This window comes from Pan paniscus, chromosome 9, assembly GCF_029289425.2.
Source record: "Pan paniscus chromosome 9, NHGRI_mPanPan1-v2.0_pri, whole genome shotgun sequence".
Classification (NCBI taxonomy): Eukaryota; Metazoa; Chordata; class Mammalia; order Primates; family Hominidae; genus Pan; species Pan paniscus.
In genome coordinates, this window is record NC_073258.2 from 61734924 (window position 1) to 61761145 (window position 26222).

The 26222-nt window shown below is 35.9% G+C and overlaps 1 protein-coding gene across 1 annotated transcript in view; it reads left to right on the top strand.

The window, feature by feature from the left end:
- LOC100991786 (membrane-spanning 4-domains subfamily A member 5-like) overlaps nucleotides 1-21644 on the top strand; it is a 44173-nt gene extending 22529 nt beyond the window's left edge. Inside the window, exons 3-5 of the mRNA XM_003826334.2 lie at nucleotides 1616-1672; nucleotides 19144-19267; nucleotides 21610-21644. Of these exons, the coding sequence (XP_003826382.1) occupies nucleotides 1616-1672; nucleotides 19144-19267; nucleotides 21610-21644 (216 nt within the window). The remainder of the gene's footprint in view (nucleotides 1-1615; nucleotides 1673-19143; nucleotides 19268-21609) is intronic.
- The last annotated feature ends 4578 nt before the right edge of the window (nucleotides 21645-26222 follow it).

The window sequence follows — 26222 nt, forward strand, 5'->3', positions numbered from 1 at the left end:
TAGCTAAGATTTGGAAGCAACCTAAGTGTACATAAACAGATGAATAAAGAAAATGTGGTGCATATACACAAAGGAGGACTATTCAACCATACAAAAGAATGAGATCCACAACTGTAGCAGCTCTGCTCCCACCTCAGGCCTGCAACACAGGAGAGCACAATTCCAGTGCTCACTGCTGAGACACTTTCCACAATTCTAGCTGTGGAGGCTCCTAGCCCACTCCGGGGCAAGAACTCCCATCTCTGGCCCAAGACTATAATCCTTACGTGGCCATGCTGCAGGGTCACCATAGAATGACTGACTTTGTATGCACCCAGATTAAAAATGATGTCCTGCTATTGGTCCTGGGTTTGGGAAAATGTCTGCAGCTTTTCCTAGTGCCTTTCCCTCTCAGTGTCTCCAAGCTTCTCCCTAAGTTAGCTCCAGGGCTTGGGAGAAATAAAATGCTCCCCCTCAGCCTGGGTTGCTTGGATTTCCAGTGGAAAGATGAGTCACAGAGGGAGGCTTTCTGCTTCTCTCTCACAGTGGGACTTCACTCACTTTTATCAGCCAGACATCATCACGGGGACTGTTTTCCCATGCTTTCTTCTCCAGGATCTGGGTGTCCTTAACAACACCAGTGAGTTTCTGTTTTCCTTTTTGAATTAAAGCTCACAGAGTTGATCTTTATGCACTACTTTTTTATTTCCAAGTTGCTAACGTATGCTAAAAGCCCCTAATCTGCCATCTTGGAAAAAAAATCGAAACATTATATGTAACTATTACAACACTACAACAATAACACAATGTAACAGACTGTCCTCATTTTACCAATGAAAAAAGCAAAACTAAGTTATAGGTTAAGTAATTTTCCTGAGTCACAGAGAAAGCAAAGAGCAAAGAACTCAACCTCAGATCCTTCTTACTTCAAAATTCTATTTAGTATTGACATGTGAGTTTCCAGATTTTTCTGGGAAAACAATATCCCTCTCCCATACTACTAACTGACCTGTTCATTTCTTAATGCTGTGGAAAGTTTTATGCGTTCATAAATGTTGCATCTGTGAGGAAAATAAATTTCTGATACACCATAACTGCCATCTTTCTAACAAGTGTCACGAAATGATGGAATATCTCAGAAAAAGCTACTCATGGAAGACACTGTATAATTCTTCTATTTAAATATGTAAACTGAAGCATCAATATTTTATGAATGATATTTTCTATTAATAAAATATTTAAGCATTATATTAAAAGTATTTTCATATGAAGTCACCAAGATATAACATTTCCCAGTAGTAAATTCATTAATTGGGTGCATTTTCTTCTAATTCACATATTGGCATAATAAATTATGATTGACAAAAACTAAGGAAATATTGATACTCCTTTTTCCATAAAGTCACTTCAGAATGCCCTTAGATTCTATTTCCAATACATATATTAAATTAGTAGCCAGAGATTTCATGGCTTTCTCCCATCTCCACAAATAAAAAAAACCCTTGAATTATATCCTGAATGATTTTCTCAATGGTCCCATATTCTTTATGTTAAAACATTCCGGAATTCTCTTACTTTTTAAGTTTATACATAAACATAATGACTGGGTATTAATAAATGTGATCTTTGTTTCCAGTTTATCTTCACGGGAGCATTTACAGTATCATTAGAAAAGATACGTTCACCAATCTTGGTAAGTTAGAATGCTTATAGCAGCTCTAGAGTTTTATTTGCCAAAAGAAGGAAAGTCGGTGCGTAGGCAGCATTGTCTGTGTGTCACTAGAAACCTATATATAATTGAAGAATAGATTTTTAAAATGTAAGAAATGTAAGTTTCCATTGCATTTTCAAACAAAAACAGAATACGTGCCAGTTACTGAAGTCATTGTTATATTTCATTAGTTATAAAAATAACTCAGGATGTATGAAGTTAATCAAGAAACTAAATTTCTACATCATAAATCATTTAATGTAAATTAAAATTCAATTAAGATGTAAATACAGCTATCTTGAAATGACCCAGTTTCTGTTACTACCTTCTTTTTCTCTTGCTTCTTTCTTCACATGTCTAGAAACTTTTAATTGTATGGAGGCTACTGTGTATGTGGTGTTTTAAAGAGTCTGGATCATGTTGATTTCCTTTAGTGAATATTGCATTTTGTATTGATAGGAAGTGAGGTGAAAGAACGAGAAATTAGAATAATTATGTATGTAAATGCTAGGAGATTGACTTCTGGAATGGCAGACTGAGAACTCCATGAAATCGTTCTTTAACAAAAACAGAGAAACCGCTGGCTAAACAACCAAAAGTAATGATTTCAAAGCATTGGAAATTAATCAAAGCCACAGCTAAAACAGAAAATTATCTAAGAGATACTAGTAAACCTCAGAAAAACGGAGAGATCTATAATGTTTTAATTTGAGGCTAATTTCCATCCCCTCTCCCTTCAAGCTCCTTGGCAGAGTATGTATGAAAAGCCAGCAGTATAGCAACCAGCTGAGAGGACCGACATCATGTGATGCTCTATTAAAAGTGCCATCATCTGAGCACAGTCAATATTTTGTCTGAAATTGCATCTCTGTTCCCAGGATATTTTGGCTATTTTTTGGATAAAGATTTCCGCTCAGTGAAAACAAAGTCCTACCACTAGATGGCTTAAACACTATCAGTCTGCTAGCAATAGCACAGCTTAATAAGACTATGAATTCAGGTAAATAAGGGCTTGGTCAGAAATTTAAAAGACGATCCTGAATAACTAGATAATCATAAGGAGCTTTGAAAAGCTCTGACATATTCTTGGAGATCTAAAGTCCCTCACAAATATGGAAAGCTATGTGCATGCCCAGGAAGCAACAAAGAAAGAAGAAAGGCCCACCACTCATTTACCTCTGGCTGACTATGAGGCCCTAGGCAAGGAAGAAGTGAAAGCTGAAGCTGTCTTATAAACTAACTGAAGTTTTAAGCATATATTCTCATACACACTCTCCTTGGCAAAGGATTATTGACTGACATTAAATTACACTGAGCCAGGGATGGCTCCTAGGAAGCAGATAACCCATGGGCTTGACATTGAGGGAATAAAATATTTACAGAATTAATCCAGGAAACTTAACAAAGAAAAAGGAATAAGAAAAACAACAACAACAAAAGCAAAAATAGCAAACTCTGGGGGTGGGGAAGCAATTAAATACCAAATATGCTACAATGTCTTATGTTAAATGTCAATTTTTCTAAAAAACATAAAACATGCAAGGAAACTGAAACATATTTTACATACACAGGAGAAAAAAAGCAACCAACAGAAAAATATTCCTATGGGGGCCAAAATTTGGTACTTTAACTACTCAAAGACTTTAAATTAGATCTTTTAAGTATGGTCAGAGAACCAAAAAAAATTGTTAAAAGAATTAAAAGAAAGCATGAAAGTGATATGTCACCAAATACAGAATATCAATAAAGAGATAGAAATTATAGATTTTAAAAAATTAATACGTTAATTGGATTTCCCATAGAAATCACTCTAAAACATGACTGAAAATATACACAACAAGAAATAAGGCCATCTCCAGTGATGCCAGGCACAAGTTCAGCTCAAACCATCCTAGACTCCAGACTAGTCCTACGGACCCAGACTCTACACCTGCCCTAGCACCAGGCCAACCCTAAGCTGCAGGCCAGTCCCTGTAGCCCAAGTCTCCAGAGGACCCAGGGTCTAGGCCTGCTCCAGCAGACCCAAGGTCCAGGCCCACCCCAGTGCACCCCATTGCCAAAATGAGCCACATGGAATGAGGCACCATGACCACCCTTGCAGACCCATTCCAATGCCCATGGACTCAGGACCCAGACTCATCCTTACAGACTTGGTTTAGACTAGCCCCAGCACCAGGCCAGCCCCATGGACTCAAAATGCAGACCCATATCAGTGGTCCCAGGTGCCAGGCCCATCACAACATCTGAGTGACCCCTAAAGAGTCAGGCTCAAGGTTCACACCAGTATCAGCTCAGCTCTTGCAGACTCAGGCTTCAGGCTGGCCCCCATGGATACAGGCCTCCAGCCCATTCCCATATGCCAATCAACAAGTCCACCATGGTAGATCAAGGCTACAGGCACAACTCCACAGAACCAGGATTCAGGCCTACCTACCTGCTAACCTGGTATCAGGCCATCTTGCCTGAGGACTCCAGCAACAAGCCAGCCATACCAGATGTCCTGCCCAGAATCTTTGAATGAGCTCACTGGTGAAATCTTTTCCAGACAAAGCCAGTATGAAAAAACTGGAATGAGGCTCCTACTTCAAATGGACAGATATCAATATAAGGCAAAAAAAAGATGAGAAAACAAGAAGACATACCACCAAAAGAACACAATATGCTCCCAGTAGCTGACCCCAAGGAAATGGAAATATATGAACTTCATCATCAATAATTCAAAATAATTGTTATTGAAAGGCTCAAAGAACTTCAAGAAAATGCATATAATTTTATAAAATCAGGAAAACAATAAATGACCAAAATGAGAAATTTAACAGTGAATAAAATTATTTTTAAAAATTAAACAAATTCTGAAGCTGAAAAATAATGAATGAAATTAAAAATACAATAGAGAGCAGCAACAACAGAATTCATCAAGGAGAAGAAAGACTGTGACATTGAAGACAAGGCATTTGAAAATATACAGTCATAGGAGAAAAAAATGAAAAGGACAAAAAAGTCTATAGGATTTGTGGGACAAGATCAAGAGAGGAAATATTCAAAATATAGGAGTTCAAGAAGGAGAAGACAAAGACAAATGGGTAGGAATATTATTAAAATAACATAAGAAAGCTTTCTTAATCTAGGAAAAGATATAAACATCCAGGTACAGGAAGGTCCAAAGGTCTCCAATTAGATCAATCCAAGCAAGATTACACCAAGATATAATCAAACTGTCAAAAATCAAAGACAAAGAGAGGCTCCTGAAAGCAACAAGAAAAAAAGAAGTAACTAATGTATAAGAAAGTTTCAATAAGGCTAGTAGGAGATTTCTCAGCAGAAACCTAACAGACCTGGACAGAATAGGATGATATATTCAAAGTGGTGAAAGAAAAATACTGTCAACAAATAACCCAGGAAAGCTGTTCTTCAAAAATTAAGAATGAAGACTTTCTCAGACAAACAAAAGCTGAGAGAGTGTATTATCCTGTGATGGAAGGGTCAAAGCTGACAAAATTTTAGTTAGATAGGAGTAATAAGTGCAAGAGACCTTATGGTGCAACATGATGACTGTAGTTAAAAACACCAGATGTAACAGAGGTGTTGGAATTATCACACTGTGACTTAGAAAAGCTATGATTAATATGCTAAGAAATATCATGGAAAAAAGTGGGCAACATGCAAGAACAGATAAGTAATGTAATCAGAGAAACAGAAATTCTAAGAAGTGATAAAAAGGAAATGCTAGAAATAAAAAACCTTTTAACGGAAATGAATCATGCCTTTGATGGGCTCATTAGTAGTCTGGACATGTCTGAGGAAAGAATTAGTGAGTTTAAGGATCAGTAAATAGAAGCATCCAAAACTAAAAAGTAAAGGGGAAAAAAACTGAAAAAAAAAAAAAAAAAAAAAAAACAGGACAAAAATCCAAGAACTGTGAGATAAAGACAAAAGAAGTAACATGTGCATAATGGAACTGCCAAAAAAAGAACAAGAGGGAACGGAAGAAATGTTTGTAGCAATAATGACTGAGAATTTCATAAAATTAATATCAGACCAAACCACAGATCCAGAAACTCAAAGGACACTAAGCAGAATAAATGCCAAAAACATACACTTAGGAAAATTATATTTAAACCGCAGAAAATAAAATATTTTTTAAAATCTTGAAAGAAGTTGTATTTGTTTGTTCTTGCACCACTATATAGAAATACCTGAGACTGAGTATTTATAAAGAAAAGAGGTTTAATTGACTCACAGTTCCTCAGGCTGTATAGGAAGCAGGATAGCATCTGCTCGGCTTCTGAAGAGGCCTCAGGAAACTTACAATCATGGCAGAAGGTGAAAGGGAAACAGGCACATCTTACGTGACAGGAGCACGACCAAGGTCGGGGGAGGTGCCACACATTTTTAAACAACCAGCTCTCATGATAACTCATTCACTATCATGAGAACAGAGGGGGAAATCCACCCTTTTGATCTAATCACCTCCCACCAGGCCCTACCTCCAATATGAGAGATTAGAATTCAACATGAGATTTGGGCAGTGACACAGATCCAAACCATATCAGAAGCCAAAAAAAAAAAAAAATTACCTATAGAGGATCAAGGATAAGAATTACATAGGACTTCTCCTCATGCACCATGCAAGTAAAAAGAGTGGAGTTAAATATTTAAAGTATTTGGAGAAGTGCCAACCTAGAATTCTGCACTCTATGAAATTATACTTCAGAAGTGAAGGAGAAACAAAGATTTTCTCAGACAAGCAAATTTGAAGAAATTTGATGAGAGTAAACCTGCCTTGCAAGAAATGTTAAAATAAGTTTTTTCAGGAACCAAAAAACAATGATATTTGTCAGACTCAGAACTTAATAAAGAAAAAAAGATAATTAGAGAAAGAAAAAGTGAAGGTAAAAAATTAAAACTTTTATTTTTCTTATATTTAACCTAAAAGTTTGCTCAAAATGATGATAGCAGCAATGTATTCAATGATCATACCCTATGAATAGGTGTAATGAAAGAAAGCAATGATACAAAAGATGAGAGGAAGGAATTAGGACTACTTTGTTAATATAAGATACTTGTACTGTCTGTGAAGTAGTATATTGTTATTTGACAAATAGAGTTGGATTAGTTGTAAATGTATATTGAAAACACTGTGGTCACCACTTTAAGAAGTTTTCTTAAATACTTGATTTGCTAATAAAGAAGAGAAAATAGAATCACATAAAATGTTCATTTAAGTCAAAGAAAAAGGTAGAAAAACAGCATAATCTGAAAAAAACAAGCAAGGACAAGGGAAATGAATACAGACCAGTAATAAATATATGACAGATATTAATCCACCTCTATCAATAATCACTATAAATACCAGTGATCTAAATGCATCTATCAAAAGACAGAGATTTTTGAAGAGTGGAACAAAAAACAATATTCAACAATATGTTGTCTACAGGAAACCTGCTCTAAATATAAAGACACGTATAGATTGAAAGTATGGAGAAAGATATCACATGTTAACACTAATTATCGCTTCTCGGCTTTTAGGCTAAGATCAAGTGTAGTACATGTGAACACTAATTGAAAGAAAGTAGGAGTAACTATATTAACTTCAGACAGAGCAGACGTCAGAGCAAGGAAAATTATCAGGAATAAAGAGAGACATTACATAATGATAAAGGGGTCAACGTATGTGGCCAACAGCAAAGTAATAAAATAGATGAGGCAATAGCTGATAGAACTACAAGGAAACATATATGGATCCACTATTAGAGTTGAAGACTTTAACTCCTATGATTAATAAAGGCATTCTGCAAGCAGAAAATCAGTATATACAGAGTTGAACTCAACAGCACTGTCAATCATCTGGATATGATTGACACCAATGCAATACTCATACAATAAAATAATACATTTTTCTCAAGGACACTTATAACAGCCCCTAAGATAGACCATGTTCTGAGTCATAAAATACATGCTAGTCGATTTTTAAAAATAAATATTGTACAATTTATGCTCTCAGATCACACTGTGATGAAAATAGAAGCCACATTAGAAAGGTAAGAGAAATGATTTCACTTTGACTATGTCACCTCTCCACAACAATGGCATAGCACCCACCACACAGAAAGGATTTCCCTAGGCCCTAGATTTCTACAACGGAATAAAGAGGGAGCCCGTGGTGGACATCCAGCTTCCCCAGCATTCTTGGTGTTTTGCAGGAGGCCCACTTGCCAAATGGGGAACATTAGAAGTATCAGCAGGGGTAGACTATGTGGTGTCAGCTAGAAATAGAAAGTTGGGGCCCACAGCAACAAGCATGTGAATCTTGGCTGCGGCTCTGTATTCTGGTCAGCGGAGGCACCCGACCAGAGAGATTAGCCAAAAGCATCTCTCTGCAGGAAGCACAGTTGAGAGATTTGCCAGGCTCAAGTCTTTGTCTAGCTTTGACACCCAGCATCAGAGCTCTGCATAAGGCTCTCCCAGGCTGAGAAGCAGGTCTGCATTTGGACATTACTACAGAGTGTACCTTCTGGCCCAGCTCAACATGATTAGCTAAGCAGTAACCCAGCCTCAGAGACCTGCATAAGGATTTATCAGGCTGGGAGGCAAGCCAATATATGAGCATATCTATGAAGCAAAGCATCTGGCTCTGCCTGACACTAGCAGTTGAGCAGAGGCCCCATCAATCTTCAGAACCCAGTCGGAGGTTCTGTCCAGACCTAGGTGGGGAGGGAATCCTATGACTACACATATCTGTGGAATATAGTCTCTGACCCTGACCATTTCAAATGAAATTTTCATAATTGAATTTATAGAAGGAAAAGAGAGAAAGGAAGAGCAAGCATATTTAAGAAAATAATGGCTGAAAACTTTTCAAATCTGGAAAAAGATGGCAACATGCAGATACAGGAAGCTCAGAAGTCTTCAACCAAATTAAACCCAAAGAAGGGTTAACCGAGACATATCATGTTCAAAGTAACAAAAATCAAAGACAAAGAATTCTGAAAGTAGCAAGAGATAAGAAACATATCATATTCAAGAGGGCTCCAATACAGCTATCGGCAGACTTCTCTGCAGATATCATGCAGGCCAGGAGAGAGTGAATAATATACTTCAAGTGCTGTAAAAACAACAACAACAACAACAACAACAACAAAGTCAACCAAGAATATTTTACCTTGCAAAGCTATTCTTTTTTTGACTTTTTTTTCTTTTTCCTTTTCTTTCTTTCTTTTTTTTTTTGACACAAAGTCTCGCTCTTGTCACCCAGGCTGGAGTGCAATGGCGTGATCTCAGCTCACTGCAACCTCCACCTCCCAGGTTCAAGCCATTCTCCTGCCTCAGCCTCCTGAGCAGCTGGGATTACAGGCACCTGCCATCACGCCTGGCTAATTTTTGTATTTTTAGTAGAGATAGGTTTCACCATGTTGGCCAGTCTGGTCTCAAACTCCTGATCTCAGGCGATCCACCCACCTCAGCCTCCCAAAGTGCTGGGATTACAGGCGTGAGCCACCGTGCCGAGCCCTTGCAAAGCTATTCTAAGGAAATAAGGGAAAAATTAAAATTTTCCCAGATCAAAAAAAAAAAAAAAAAAGCTAAGGGGGCTCATCATCACTACACCTGCCTTACAGGAATCATGAAAGGGAGCTATTTAAGCTGAAACCAAAAAAAGACACAAATTCATAACAAAAAACATATAGAAGTATAAAACTTGGTGGCATAAATAATACGGTCATATTCAGAATATTCTAGTACTGTAATGGTAGTACATAAAGCAATTTTACCTCTAATATGAGTGTTAAAAGACAAAACTTTTTTATTTTATTTTATTATTATTATACTTTAAGTTTTAGGGTACATGTGCACAATGTGCAGGTTAGTTACATATGTATACATGTGCCATGCTGGTGTGATGCACCCATTAACTCAAAAGACAAAACTATTAAAACAACTATAACTACAATAAACTAAAGGATACAAATTACAAAAGATATACTTTTTTGACATCCAAATAACAAATAGGGGAAAAAGTAAAATGTAGACATTTTGTATTGAAAGTTAAGTTGTTATCAGCTTTAAAAGCCTGGTACAACTACAAAATAATTGATTTGTGCCTCATGGTAACCACAATACAAAAACTTATAATAGTTGCACAAAATATAAAAACTAAGAAATCAAATCATACCACCATAGAAAATCATCAAATCACAAAAGTCAGTAAGAGAGGAGGAAAGAAACAAAGGATGGTTTAAAAAGAAAATAAACCACAAAACAGCAATAAGAGTTCTCATATATTAATAATTACCTGGAATGTAAATTGATTAAATTCTCCAATAAAAAAATTAAGTAACTAAATGGACTGAAAAACAAAATGCAACTATATGCTGCCTACAAGACACTCGCTTCACCTTTAAGGACACATATAGGCTGAAAGTGAAGGGGTGAAGAAAGATATTTCAAAAAGTGGGCAAAGGATATGAACAGACGCTTCTCAAAAGAAGACATTTATGCAGCCAACAGACAAGTGCAAAAATGCTCATCATCACTGGCCATCAGAGAAATGCAAATCAAAAGCACAATGAGATACCATCTCACACCAGTTAGAATGGCGATCATTAAAAAGTCAGGAAACAACAGGTGCTGGAGAGGATGTGGAGAAATAGGAACACTTTTACACTGTTAGTGGGACTGTAAACTAGTTCAACCATTGTGGAAGACAGTGTGGCGATTCCTCAAGGATCTAGAACTAGAAATACCATTTGACCCAGCCATCCCATTACTGGGTATATACCCAAAGGATTATAAATCATGCTGCTATAAAGACACATGCACACGTATGTTTATTGCGGCACTATTCACAATAGCAAAGACTTGGAACCAACCCAAATGTCCATCAATGATAGACTGGATTAAGAAAATGTGGCACATATACACCATGGAATACTATGCAGCCATAAAAAATGATGAGTTCATGTCCTTTGTAGGGACATGGATCAAGCTGGAAACCATCATCCTCAGCAAACTATCGCAAGAACAAAAAAACAAACACCTCATGTTCTCACTCATAGGTGGGAAATGAACAATGAGAACACTTGGACACAGGAAGGGGAACATCACACACCGGAGCCTGTCGTGGGGTGAGGGGAGGGGGGAGGGATGGCATTAGGAGATATATCTAATGTAAATGACAAGTTAATGGGTGCAGCACACCAACATGGCACATGTATACATATGTAACAAACCTGCACGTTGTGCACATGTACCCTAGAACTTAAAGTATAATTAAAAACAAAAAGAATTTTAAAAACTGAGGAAAAAAAGAAAGATATTTCCTGAAAATAGAAGCCAAAAAGAGAAGAAATAGCATACTTAACACCACATGTCAACAAGTATGTGAAGAAAACAAGCCCTTCATATTGTCATTGGAAGTGTAAAATGACACCATGACCTTGTAAAAATATGTGGTCATTCATTCAAAATTTAAATATACACCTGCCATATGACCCAGCAATTCATTGCTAGGCACTTACCTCTGAGAAATAAAAACGTATGTCAAAACCAGAAAACAAAAACTTGCCCATATGTTTATAGGAGTTTATTCACAATAGCCAAAACCTGAAATTGAACTAGGCAAGAAAACTTTTATCTGAAATGTTTCAGTTATTTTAGAAATAAAGCCTGGGTTTTTTTAAATAAAGGTTAATAATTCATGATTTTCTCTGGCTGCAATAAAAGTATAAAAGTGTTTCTTAAAATATTCTTTATACCATCTCACTGGGCATGGTGGCTCATGCCTGTAATCCCAGCACTTTGGGAGACCAAGATGGGCAGATCACTTGAGGTCAGGAGATCAAGACCAGCCTGGCCAACATAGTGAAACCCTGTCTCTACTAAAAATACAAAAATTAACCGGGCGTGATGGCATGTGCCTGTAATCCCAGCTACTTGGGAAGCTGAGGCATGAGAATTGCTTGAACCTGGGAGGTGGAGGTTGCAGTGAGCCGAGATCCCATTACTGCACTCCAGCCCAAGTGACAGAGTGAGGCTCTGTCTCAAAAAAAAAAAAAATGTTTATATGGTCTCTATTTTCAAAAATTACTAAAAAATAAACAAAACTTCATAGTAGATGGCAGGGTCATAGAGGGTAGCTTATCCCATGCCTCACACTTTTTTACTGCATCTGGCTCTCATAGTGCCCCTTCATGCTCTTCTTTCTTAATTTTTAATAGCTTTATTGAGGCATAATTGACATATAATAATCAATAAGCTGTACATATTTAAAGTACACAATTTGGTAAGCCATTAATACAATAAGACAGTGCATATGTTACCCCCAACAGTTTTCTCTGCCCCTTTGTCATCCCTCTTGCTTATCCCTCATCAAAACCCTCCCTCCCCCAGGCATCTACTTATCTGCTTTTTATCACTACAGATTAATTTGCATTCTCTAGAGTTTTATACACATGGAATAATACAGTATATATGCTTTCTTGTTTCACTTATTTCATTCAGCATAATTATCCTGAGATTCATCCATGTATATAAATTATCAATCCCTTTTTTATTTCTAAGTGATATTCAATTTTATGGATATATCACAATTCATTTATCCATTCACCTATTGATGGAACTTGCATTGTTTCCAGTTTTGAGCTTTTACAAATAAAGCTACTATGAACATTTACAAGTCTTTGTACAGACGTATGCCCTCATTTCTCTTTAGTAAATACCTGAGTCATACGGTATATGCATGTTTAACTTTTCAAGAAACTGCTAACCTGTTTTCCAAAGTGGTTGTAGCATATTACATTTCCACTCACAGGCTGAGTATTCCAGTTCCTCCATACTTTCACTCTCTTCTTACAGTGCACTTATTGTATACCTTTTTGTATTAATGATTTATCAGATTGTGTACTTTAAATATGTCCAATACCACCCCAACCGAGAGCAGGAATCAAAACAAGTGTTTCTGCTTGTTTTATTCAGATAAGTTTTTCCCAGAAAAACTTCATGCTCCAGAGAAGAACATCTGCTCCGTGGGGTCTTATTCATGCATTTCCTCAACAAGGTGGCTCTTTTCTAAATAAAAACAGATTATTTTGACATAGCTATTGCCTACTGTATAGTTGAGAAAATGAAATATTTACCAAATATACTTCATTTTAAAGACTGGATTATGTCAACATGCCAAAATTTACTAAGCAATACAGTTGTATGTTTACATAATAATAAACATTTTATTTTAATTTGTCTTTCTTTAGGGGAGATTTGTTACAAAAGAATAAATTAGTTGAGATCACTATACAACATACAACAGCAACTTCGATAAACACATCCTTTATCCAGTGAAACTGGTTTCAGAATTCAGTAGTTTAAGCTTTTGTAATTATTATCTAATTCATATTAGATAGAAGGAAATATACATATCTTTTTAAATTTAACTTTTATTTTAAGTTCAGGGGTACATGTGCAGGTTTGTCATACAGGTAAACCTGTGTCATGGGGGTTTGTTTTACAGATTATTTCATCACCCAGGCATTAAGCCTAGTACCCATCAGTTATTTTTTCTCATCCTCTCCCTTCTCTCACCCTCACCCTCCAATAGGCTCCAGTGTGTTGTTTCCCTCTATGTGTTCATGTGTTCTCATCATTTAGCTCCCATTTACAAGTGAGAACAGGCGGTATTTGGTTTTCTGTTCCTGCATTAGTTTGCTAAGGATAATGGCCTCCAGCTCCTTCCATGTTCCTGCAAAGAAAATGATCTTCTCCTTTTTATTGCTGCATAGTATTCCATGGTGTATATGTACCACATTTTATTTATCCAGTCTACCATTGACGGACATTTAGGTGGATTCCATGCTTTGTTATTGTGAATCATGCTGCAGTGAACATACACATGCATCTGTCTGTATGACAGAATGATTTATATTCCCTTGGATATATTTCCAGTAATGGGACTGCTGGGTCAAACTGTAGTTCTGTTCTTATGTCTTTGAGGAATCACCACACTGTCTTCAACACTAATTGAACTAATTTACACTCCCACCCACAGTGTATAAGTGTTACTTTTTCTCTAAAACCTTATCAGCATCTGTCATTTTTTGTTGTTTTTTTTAATTATTATTATTATACTTTAAGTTTTAGGGTACACGTGCACAATGTGCACGTTAGTTACATATGTATACATGTGCCATGCTGGTGTGCTGCACCCATTAACTCATCATTTAGCATTAGGTATATCTCCTAATGCTATCCCTCCCCCCTCCCCCCTCCCCACCACAGTCCCCAGAGTGTGATATTCCCCTTCCTGTGTCCATGTGTTCTCATTGTTCAATTCCCACCTATGAGTGAGAATATGCGGTGTTTGGTTTTTTGTTCTTGCGATAGTTTACTGAGAATGATGGTTTCCAGTTTCATCCATGTCCCTACAAAGGACATGAACTCATCCTTTTTTATGGCTGCATAGTATTCCATGGTGTATATGTGCCACATTTTCTTAATCCAGTCTATCATTGTTGGACATTTGGGTTGGTTCCAAGTCTTTGCTATTGTGAATAATGCCGCAATAAACATACGTGTGCATGTGTCTTTATAGCAGCATGATTTATAGTCCTTTGGGTATATACCCAGTAATGGGATGGCTGGGTCAAATGGTATTTCTAGTTCTAGATCCCTGAGGAATCACCACACTGACTTCCACAATGGTTGAACTAGTTTACAGTCCCACCAACAGTGTAAAAGTGTTCCTATTTCTCCACATCCTCTCCAGCACCTGTTGTTTCCTGACTTTTTAATGATTGCCATTCTAACTGGTGTGAGATGATATCTCACAGTATGTGCCACATTTTCTTAATCCAGTCTATCATTGTTGGACATTTGGATTGGTTCCAAGTCTTTGCTATTGTGAATAGTGCTGCAATAAACATACATGTGCATATGTCTTTATAGGAGCATGATTTATAGTCCTTGGGATGGCTGGGTCAAATGATATTTCTAGTTCTAGATCCCTGAGGAATTGCTACACTGACTTCCACAATGGTTGAACTAGTTTACAGTCCCACCAACAGTGTAAAAGTGTTCCTATTTCTCCACATCCTCTCCAGCAGCTGTTGTTTCCTGACTTTTTAATGATTGCCATTCTAACTGGTGTGAGATGATATCTCATAGTATGTGCCACATTTTCTTAATCCAGTCTATCATTGTTGGACATTTGGATTGGTTCCAAGTCTTTGCTATTGTGAATAGTGCTGCAATAAACATACGTGTGCATATGTCTTTATAGGAGCATGATTTATAGTCCTTGGGATGGCTGGGTCAAATGATATTTCTAGTTCTAGATCCCTGAGGAATTGCTACACTGACTTCCACAATGGTTGAACTAGTTTACAGTCCCACCAACAGTGTAAAAGTGTTCCTATTTCTCCACATCCTCTCCAGCAGCTGTTGTTTCCTGACTTTTTAATGATTGCCATTCTAACTGGTGTGAGATGGTATCTCATTATGGTTTTGATTTGCATTTCTCTGATGGCCAGTGATGGTGAGCATTTTTTCATGTGTTTTTTGGCTGCATAAATGTCTTCTTTTGAGAAGTGTCTGTTCATATCCTTTGCCCACTTTTTGATGGGGTTGTTTGTTTTTTTCTTGCAAATTTGTTTGAGTTCATTGTAGATTCTGGATATTAGCCCTTTGTCAGATGAGTAGGTTGCAGAAATTTTCTCCCATTTTGTAGGTTGCCTGTTCACTCTGATGGTAGTTTCTTTTGCTGTGCAGAAGCTCCTTAGTTTAATTAGATCCCATTTGTCAATTTTGGCTTTTGTTGCCATTGCTTTTGGTGTTTTAGACATGAAATCCTTGCCAATGCCTATGTCCTGAATGGTAATGCCTAGGTTTTCTTCTAGAGTTTTTATGGTTTTAGGTCTAACGTTTAAGTCTTTAATCCATCTTGAATTAATTTTTGTATAAGGTGTAAGGAAGGGATCCAGTTTCAGCTTTCTACATATGGCTAGCCAGTTTTCCCAGCACCATTCATTAAATAGGGAATCCTTTCCCCATTGCTTGTTTTTCTCAGGTTTGTCAAAGATCAGATAGCTCTAGATATGCGGCGTTATTTCTGAGGGCTCTGTTCTGTTCCATTGATCTATATCTCTGTTTTGGTACTAGTACCATGCTGTTTTGGTGACTGTAGCCTTGTAGTATAGTTTGAAGTCAGGTAGCATGATGCCTCCAGCTTTGTTCTTTTGGCTTAGGATTGACTTGGTGATGCGGGCTCTTTTTTGGTTCCATATGAACTTTAAAGTAGTTTTTTCCAATTCTGTGAAGAAAGTCATTGGTAGCTTGATGGGGATGGCATTGAATCAGAGCAGAACTGAAGGAAATAGAGACACAAAAAGCCCTTCAAAAAATTAATGAATCCAGGAGCTGGTTTTTCGAAAGGATCAACAAAATTGATAGACCGCTAGCAAGACTAATAAAGAAAAAAAGAGAGAAGAATCAAATAGCTGCAATAAAAAATGATAAAGGGGATATCACCACTGATCCCACAGAAATACAAACTACCATCAGAGAATACTACAAACACCTCTATGTAAATAAACTAGAAAATCTAGAAGAAATGGATAAATTCCTCGACACATACACTCTCCAAAGACTAAACCAGGAAGAAGTTGAATCTCTGAATAGACCAACAACAGGATCTGAAATTGTGGCAATAATCAATAGCTTACCAACCAAAAAGAGTCCAGGACCAGATGGATTCACAGCCGAATTCTACCAGAGGTACAAGGAGGAACTGGTACTATTCCTTCTGAAACTATTCCAATCAATAGAAAAAGAGGGAATCCTCCCTAACTCATTTTATGAGGCCAGCATCATCCTGATACCAAAGCCGGGCAGAGACACAACCAAAAAAGAGAATTTTAGACCAATATCCTTGATGAACATTGATACAAAAATCCTCAATAAAATACTGGCAAACCAAATCCAGCAGCACATCAAAAAGCTTATCCACCATGATCAAGTGGGCTTCATCCCTGGGATACAAGGCTGGTTCAATATATGCAAATCAATAAATGTAATCCAGCATATAAACAGAACCAAAGACAAAAACCACATGATTATCTCAATAGATGCAGAAAAGGCCTTTGACAAAATTCAACAACACTTCATGCTAAAAACTCTCAATCAATTAGGTATTGATGGGATGTATCTCAAAATAATAAGAGCTATCTATGACAAACCCACAGCCAATATCATACTGAATGGGCAAAAACTGGAAGCATTCCCTTTGAAAACTGGCACAAGACAAGGATGCCCTCTCTCACCACTCCATTCAACATAGTGTTGGAAGTTCTGGCCAGGGCAATTAGGCAGGAGAAAGAAATAAAGGGTATTCAATTAGGAAAAGAGGAAGTCAAATTGTCCCTGTTTGCAGATGACATGATTGTATATCTAGAAAACCCCATTGTCTCAGCCCAAAATCTCCTGAAGCTGATCAGCAACTTCAGCAAAGTCTCAGGATACAAAATCAATGTACAAAAGTCACAAGCATTCTTATACACCAATAACAGACAAACAGAGAGCCAAATCATGAGTGAACTCCCATTCACAATTGCTTCAAAGAGAATAAAATACCTAGGAATCCAACTTACAAGGGACGTGAAGGACCTCTTCAAGGAGAACTACAAACCACTGCTCAATGAAATAAAAGAGGATACAAACAAATGGAAGAACATTCCATGCTCATGGGTAGGAAGAATCAATATCGTGAAAATGGCCATCCGTCATTTTTTGACTTCTTAGTAATAGCCATTCTAAGTGGTGTGAGATGGTATCCCATTGTGGTTTTCATTTGCATTTCACTAATGATCAGTGATGTTGAGCTTTTTTTCATATGCTGGTTGGCCACATGTATGTCTTCTTTTGAAAAATGTCTGCTCCTGTCCTTTGCCTGCTTTTTAATGGGGATGTTTGGTTTTATCTTTGTAAATTTGTTTAAGTTTCTTACAGATGCTGGATATTAGACATTTGTCAGATGCATAGTTTGCAAAAATTTTATCTCATTCTGTAGGTTGTTCACTCTGTTGATGGTTTATTTTGCTGTGAGCAGAAGTTGCTTGGTTTAATTAGATCCCATTTTTCAATTTTCAAATTTTGTTTTTGTTGCAATTGCTTTTGGTGTCTTTGTCATGAAACCTTTGCCGGTTTCTATATCCAGAATGGTATTATCTAGTTTGTACAGGATATATTATATATATGATATCATATATATCATATATATCATATGCATAATTATATATAATATATATAATGATATATAATCATATATCATAATTATATATGATATATATGATATATTATATTTATATATGATATATGATATCATATATTATATATCCTGTACAAACTAGATAATACTAGATAATTTCCAATGACCAAGTAATTATATATGGTATGTATCTTATATTATATTATTATATTATTTTTATTATATATTATATTATATATTATATTATTATAATAGTATTATATTATATATTATATAATATATTATATATTGTATATTCTTTGTCTATAAATGTAGACAAAGAAATAAAATATAGTATATTTTATATTATATATTATATATCATATATATGTCATATATATCATATATATTATATGTCATATATCATATTATATATCATATATTATATAATATTATATATTATATTATATAATATCATATATTATATAATATTATATATTATATTATATAATATCATATATTATATATTCTTTTTCTATAAATGTAGACAAAGAAATAAATATAAATAAGGATCTTCTTAATATCATATCACCTCTCTGATTCTATACATGGACAAAGTGCAATTATGCAGCAGCATTATACATATGCATGCAGTTCTCTACCATCTTCAAGATAAAATCCTAAATATCTAGCTAGATAGCACCTATCTTTCCAACAAAATTTTCTACATCTCTCCTTCTTCCACTCCAAAATGAGCCATAACAAACTCCTGAAATGTTAGTTCTCTGATATCCTGAAACTGTATGGCACTATGAATTTGCCTACATTATTACAATTTTTTACATTCTATTCACATTTAACATGCACTTGTTTGTCTTCCTCAATAGTCTGAAAATTCCTTGAGTGCAGAGACCATTTCCTTCCTTTTTATCAACTAATGCAGAGCATAGATTGCAGAGTATAGAATAGGCATTCAATAAATTGCCAGTGGATAAATAAACTTGTTTATTATATCAAAAGTTTTATCATCTCCAAAATTGTTTATTCCTATTGGGATCCTGACAAATCTGCAGTTCTGACAGTCTTTGTAATGATCCTACTATGCTGAAAAGATCAGAATTTATATAAACCTTTTACTTTTAAAAAAACTTTTACTTTAATATACTTGTCAATGATGCATATGGATAATTTCCAATGACCAAATGATTATTTTTCTCTATTGCAGGTGTCTTATACTTTAGTAGCAAACATCGTAAGTGCCTGTATTTCAGTGATTGGTCTGCTTTTACTATCAGTTGAGTTTATAATATATAGTAAAAGTTCAAAAAATTCTCTTTGGCCACATGTATGTACCAGGTTTCTGTGAGAATCTCATCACAATTTTAGAATTATGTGTTAAATATTTACTAAGTGGTCAGAGTACTTAAGTACAATGCAAGTCATGGAGGTGACCCTCACCATTAGTTTACCTCATGGTATATGCATATATTAAAAATGTGAATCAAACTACAAGTTATATTTCTAAACCTAAGACCAACCAAAGCCTCAAGTAAACAAATGAAAGGTATTATACATATTAATAGATGCATTTTGAGTAACTAAGCATTATATTCAATTCTGGACCCACCTGATAGCCATGATATTTTTACGATGGGCAGCTCAGTTCATTCCAGGTACCTGCATCTCTGAGGTCAGTTCTCCCAGGCCTTAAAAGATCAAGTTTGTTATAGCAAGACTTGGTCTTCCAAGAAGGAACTGGCATACTCATGTACCTGTGATACCCAAGGGCTTATGTTCAATGTCAGGACTGTAGTTTACAGACAGAATAAAGCTGAACTCTGTACATGTATGTAATTTTGAATGCACGTACTCAGTTCTATATCGTTCATGACTATGTGGACATTTTTGCACTGCCTGCTTTGAGTCTGTCAGTTGTTCAGCAGGTCTGTGGGAGTCTAACTGTGTTCACATTTGCATTTCAATATCTGTGTATATCTATGTTCCCATTCATGTGGAACTGTGGACATATGTGCATTTATCTGTATACATTTGTTGGTGTAGAGAGAAGGGGCTAGGAGGGCAAGAATGCAGAAGTCAGTGCTAAGCAAGTTGTGCAGAAATTGAAGCGATAAGGGCCAAAGTCTTCTCTAGGATTTCGGTCCTTCTGCTCTATCCCATCTGCCCAGGGCTTGATGAAGGGCAAAATAGTGGGAAGTTTTACCAATACTTAGAAATCAACTTTTCTGAATTGAACTCATTGGATATTGCCTGTATTTAAATTCCTAACTAATTAAGTAAATTCTCCTTACTTCAACATCCAAAACTCTTGGTTAATTATCTAGTTGCAAAGAATACACCAGTTTGCATTTTATTGGATTTTTCTTATTTCTATGTAGCTTTGAAAGTGATTTTACAGTGAGTGCAATGGTAAACCTCCTTAGGAACGATTTATGTCTCTGATTCAATAAAGAAATGAGTTTAGAAATTTTAAACTACTTGCTCAGAGTCACGTAGCTAGTCACTTACAGATCATTTTTTCTAATGCAGAATGGTTTTAAATTCTAAATTATCTTACCCCACAAAATGGAGCTTTTACAAAAATCAATTCAGTGGCACATCAAAGAATCATTTTGCTGCTGCGGAGAATGCTAATATTTTATGACACATACCCTGATGGATACCTTAAAGTGGAATCTTAAATAAATAGAAACATAAAGATATTGCTTAAGATTATATTTGTATAACAAGAATGGCTCATTTTATTGGATTGATCTTTAATTATGATCTTAACTCTTTCATTTTTCTAATTTATCTCTTAAACTATCATATTCATATTAGTAGGAAATCCAGAATCTTCCTTCTGAGGGCCCCTCCCTGTTGACCCTCTCAAGTTACTCAAAACCACTGGGATCCAAAGGTTCGATATTGACTCCAAGCCCTTAGTTAACAGAGTCATGTAGTATCTCATCAGTCCACCAGTGTGCCCTTAATTTCCACTGCTATGGTTCAGTTACTATTAAATGACGCCATTATTTAACACTGATTTGAGTAGCCCATGGTGACCTTGTCATAAAAGTGCATTGAGTACTGAAGAGGCTTGGGCTTCCAATATTACAGATTCTGTATTCTTGTCTCTAACCCAGCTATACTGTCAGGATATGGGTCTATTGGAGCTTACAGACAGAGGCACAATCCCAGGAGGAAATTCCTACCCCCAGGTCACATCAGCCCTTGTGTTGAGTCCAGATTACAAGTCCAAACATTCTTTTCTTTCATTGTTTCTCTTTAGTGTCCTTTCCTATCAACAGGGCAAATTTATGTAAGTTTCTCTATTAAATAAGTTCTATAACACTAAACCTCAAGGGTGTCACAATTCCATCTTCCCCAGAGATTTATTGGCCTCAATGAAAATTTCCTGTTATTATCCACAACAATAAACAGGAAAACACAATCAATGATTCTCATCATCCATTTGGCAGAAATATATCAGTGTATCATCATCCTCAATAATTATCCATTGTAATTACAATTAAAAAATATTTAAAATTCTATTGTTGAGGGTGGAGGATAGGCTGGGTAGTTTTTCTCTTCTATTTTTCTTCTTCAATTTTAAGATACCTTTATTATTTCTAAAGTGCTCACATAGAAAGATCTGTAAGGAATGTACATTTTCTTTGTGGATACAGAAAAGTGGCAAACTCCTTTCGGAATATCTGTTCATATTAACCATCTTGGAGTTGTTTGTGGCAAGTATAGTCAGCCACTGGGCATCCCAAGCAAAAAAGAGAAGAAGATAAAGATGCAGTGAGTATCCCATTTTTCCCTTAGTAGATCAGAAGATGTTGTCTTCTGTTATGAACACTATTTGAATAACTAAGGTTTTGATATGAATTAAGTATAAATAATGCCATCACTAAGCTGTGATTGTAGATAGCTGAAAACACTCGGCACTAACTGTCGTGCACTTATATGGGTCCCTCCACAACTGAATAAATAATTTTCCCTTTTATAAAGGTGTTTTGCATTACAGGATGCTTTTATGTCCATAACATATGAGAGAATAAGGTAGAAGATATGTGATTTTCTGGCTCAGGTCTGTTTAATTCTACAGACATTACCCTGGAAACAAAAAGCTTTGTAGAAGTTGTTACCAGGCACGGGGATATGGGACTACTGAAGTCTGAAGCCTTTATTTCTCAAAATTTGGGAGAACAAGTTGAATATCTAAGTGTAGAACTTTAGTGTCTTCAGAAACCAAGATTTGGGAGTAATGGAGAAGTTGAAAAAGATGGTAAAGCCTTTTTTCAATAAAGCTATTTTCCTACTTTCTCCATATCAACTACTTCACGTCTAAAGGAAAACTTAACCTCCATTTGACCTCACTAAATCAGAGAACTTCAATCTCACTAAATCAGAGAACTTCAGTGAAAGATATGCCTGCCCTTTTTCCCCAGTACCCACTCAACAGGCCGAGGCTTAGAGATCTATGAGATCATAAAAACAACTGAGAAGGAGACCACAGTTAACACAAAGAAGAAAGTGAGTTGTCCATATATCCTAGACCACATGTGTAGAAAGGTTTAGGAAATTTAAGCTTCCTCCCCATTTTACCACTTTCTAATCTCATCTGTTTGACCCTTTGACCTGCCTTCTTACCTGGGTCTTACTTAATCTCTTCAGGTTGCTGTTCTATCCCTTGACTTTTCCAACTGTACCTCTATAGTTTTTGTATAGGCAACACCATATATACCTACAGCTTGGTAGATGTATACCATCTATAAATTTATAATAATCCAAATGTTAAATCTCCACCCTAGACCTTTCTACTGAGCTCTAGGCTCATATTGCCAACTTCTCTCTAGAGAGTTTGATTCGAATGATTCCAAAGCACCTCAAATAAAACATATCTAAAACTGAACTAATCCTCTCACCCACAAAGTCATTACCTTGTCTTTTCCATTTAAGAGCACCACCATCTATCTACCTGCCTGCCCTGGCGAGGGAGCTGAGAAATACTCTCAAATTGAAACAATTTGACAATCCTTTTTACATGATCCCCTAAATGTATTTCAATTCTGTCCTCTGTTTCTTCATCTCCCCAAATGAAAGTTTAAACAGGAAACACTTACCACACGAAAGCCTGATATTCTAGCACAACATTCATTTCTGTAATAATTTAGCCCAATCTACTTTCTTGACTTCATTTCCTACCACTCACACCCATAAATGCTGTGCTCCAGCCTCACCAATTTACTTATCATTCCATAAATATGCCTTGTTAAGTTTACCATCTTAATTTATAAATAGCTTTGTTTAGGAATCTCTATTTTGAATTAAACTGATAAAATGAATTAGGAGGGAGAGGAATTTATCATATAGATTTCTTTTCTTGTATTTCCCACTTTCTCTTGACACTCAGAGGCTACATCTTCATTTGTACTGCAAAAGTCACTTGCTTTTCAAAACATGTGAATTAGCTATAATTCCAGATGAATTAGGGTATTGAAATCCTGTTATCTGGATCACTGATTGCCTTTCAATGAATTTTCTTTAAGTAAGGTATTAAAATGGGGAGCTGAAGTTCCATCTAAAGGTATTCAAACTCGAAATCTCAAAAAAATATGGCTCTACCTAAAAGCAAAGTAAACAAAAACACACCAAACACACACACACACACTCACAGAGGTCTTATTCTTAATTCTTCTCTGAATAGAGAACAAACATGGATTGGGTATATAAGAACATATAGATTTCTACTCCAGCTAAATAGAATTTAAACTGACAGCTATTCAATGCTATACTTAATAATGTAATCAAGTTTGAGTAGAAAACAATATGTCCTTTATGATCAATCATTGTCTTGGGGACTGTCTTTTCATATAGCATTGTCTTTGGCTTTCAATCTATAGAAACAAAAAAGAAGGGAGGATGGAAACCAGGGAGAAAGGGAGAGAGGACAAAGAAAGAAACTAAAAAGTATCAAAAGCACATGGTTTAATTTTAAAATCTCGCCTGGTGGGGTGGTTCACACCCATAATTCCAGCACTTTGAGAGGCTAAAGCAGGGGAATTTCTTGAGCTCAGGATTTTGAGACCAGCCTGGGGAACACAATGAGACCCCATCTCTACAAAAATAAAATAAAATAAAATAAAATGAAATAAAATAAAATAAAATAAAGTAAAGTAAAGTAAAGTAAAGTAAAATAAAATAAAATAAAATAAAATAAAATAAAATAAAATAAAATAAAATGCGTAAAGTTGAAAAAATTACCCAGGAGTGGTGGCACATCCCTGCAGTCCTTAGCTACTTAGGAGGGGGAGGTGGAAGGAGGGCTTGTGCCCAGGAATTCAGGGTTACAGTGAGCAATGATAGTGCCACTGCATTCCAGGCTGGGTGATAGAGACCTCATCTCTAAAAATAAAATAAAATAAAAATCTCAATGAGGAGAATACTTCTATTAGAATTATTTCCAAAATTCTACCCCAAATTCTATAGTTCTTTTAGAGTGTGCTAATGATCAATTTACTGATATCTAACTTACCTCAGGTTCATGGCAGAAGGAGATCCTTTCTCTGCATATTAAAGAAACCATCGGTGAGCTCAGTCAAGGAGGAAAGTTTAGTGGCAAATGAAGAACTTCATTCTGTTCAAGAGGCTTCTTGGAAAATGTAATTTCATTAAATCCATCTCAGTATTCTCTTCCCCCTATTTCATTAATAAAAATTAAAATTGATGAATATGGTTATTTTTGTCTACATGAGGAACTGTGCATGAATTTATCTCAGTTTGAATATGGTCAGCCTGAGTTAAGGGATTCTTCCATACAAGAGAAGTTCTATGAATGGGCACATGTTTCTAGAGTAGAATCTATACCTAAAATTGATAATGATGTAATAAATGCTAACTCGAGAAAATTATTTCATTGTGAGAAGGAGACTTCGCATAAATGATAAATAATCCCATTGCTTGTGAAGGCTTCTTTGCTTATTAGCTCTAAATACTACTTCTAATTATTTCTTTCTCACTGGATATTATTAAAACATGCATAGCTTACCTAAAGTGAAGAAGGTATATTACAATTAGCCATATCTTTATGTTATTGAGACTACATGAATTAATAGCTACTGGATTTAGTTTGTCTAGAAAGTCCAGCTCCCAAAACGTTACATATTTTTGCCTATAATTTTACACTGTGGCTTATCACACTCAAATTTTAAGCAAATTATCTTAGAAATGTTTTGTTGTGTCTATAAGGATGCTTCCTATTTTTTAAATTTTCTTTGATCTCCATACCCCACTCCCCCTTCCCTCCCTCCATGAGCAATTGTTCCACTTTATAAAACATGCATATTTTATTTGTCAGTATCTCCCCAAAAATGTATGGCATTCTATTGTAGGAATGTATTTGGAATCCATGAAGTTCATACACACCCATAAATTACATGCACAAACTTGGCTCCTCCTAACAGTAAGTTTTAAAGATCTATCCGTGTGGCTATCAGTACCTCTATCAGTTGATTTTAAATGCTGCCTAAAGTCTGTGCCATGCACCCAGCACATTTATACATTCGCTGTCCCAGGAATGGGCAACTGGGTTCCCCCTGTCTTGCCCCTTAAGTAATTTGGGGGGATACAAATTCAAGATTAGAGTATCTGTGTTATTTACGTATATGCCATTTGTTTATGAAGCGCAAAAATTTCCACCATTTAGAACAGTCTTCTGTTGCAGGTCCTTTATTATTGTGTGCTTTTTCTTCAGTCTAGTCTGTATACTTTTGTTCTCTTAGGAATTCACAGATTCTGGTTCACCAAGAGAGTTGCTTCTTATTTTTCAATGTGGCAATGGAATTTTTTTTGTAAGCGTGCTCCTTAGAATTGGAGTTCATATGAAGAATAAGTAGCATCTGCTTGGTCTGCCTTCATGAACTAGAAACCACAACTGTGAGAGAGACTTGCATAAATGTATGGGTTGAGAAGAAATACAAAGCAGGGAGTAATATTTGAATATACTGGGGAGAAAGAGATAATTGATGGATTAAGGTTTATAAGCCCTTTGAAGGACATGAGATTAGTAGCACAGGGACAGATTACACTTTAGAACAGAGGAAAGACACTTAATTCTGATCAAGTAAGAAAATAGTGAAAAATTAGCTTTAATGTAAATGTTCTTTATCCATTTCTCCATATGAGAAGGATAAGAAAGAACATGAGAGCCTTTGTCTTTCCTTTGAAAAAATTGACAAGGCAGTCATTTAGGAGTGAGGGGTGGTAATGAATAAAGTACTTGTTTGGATTAAGAGTTGC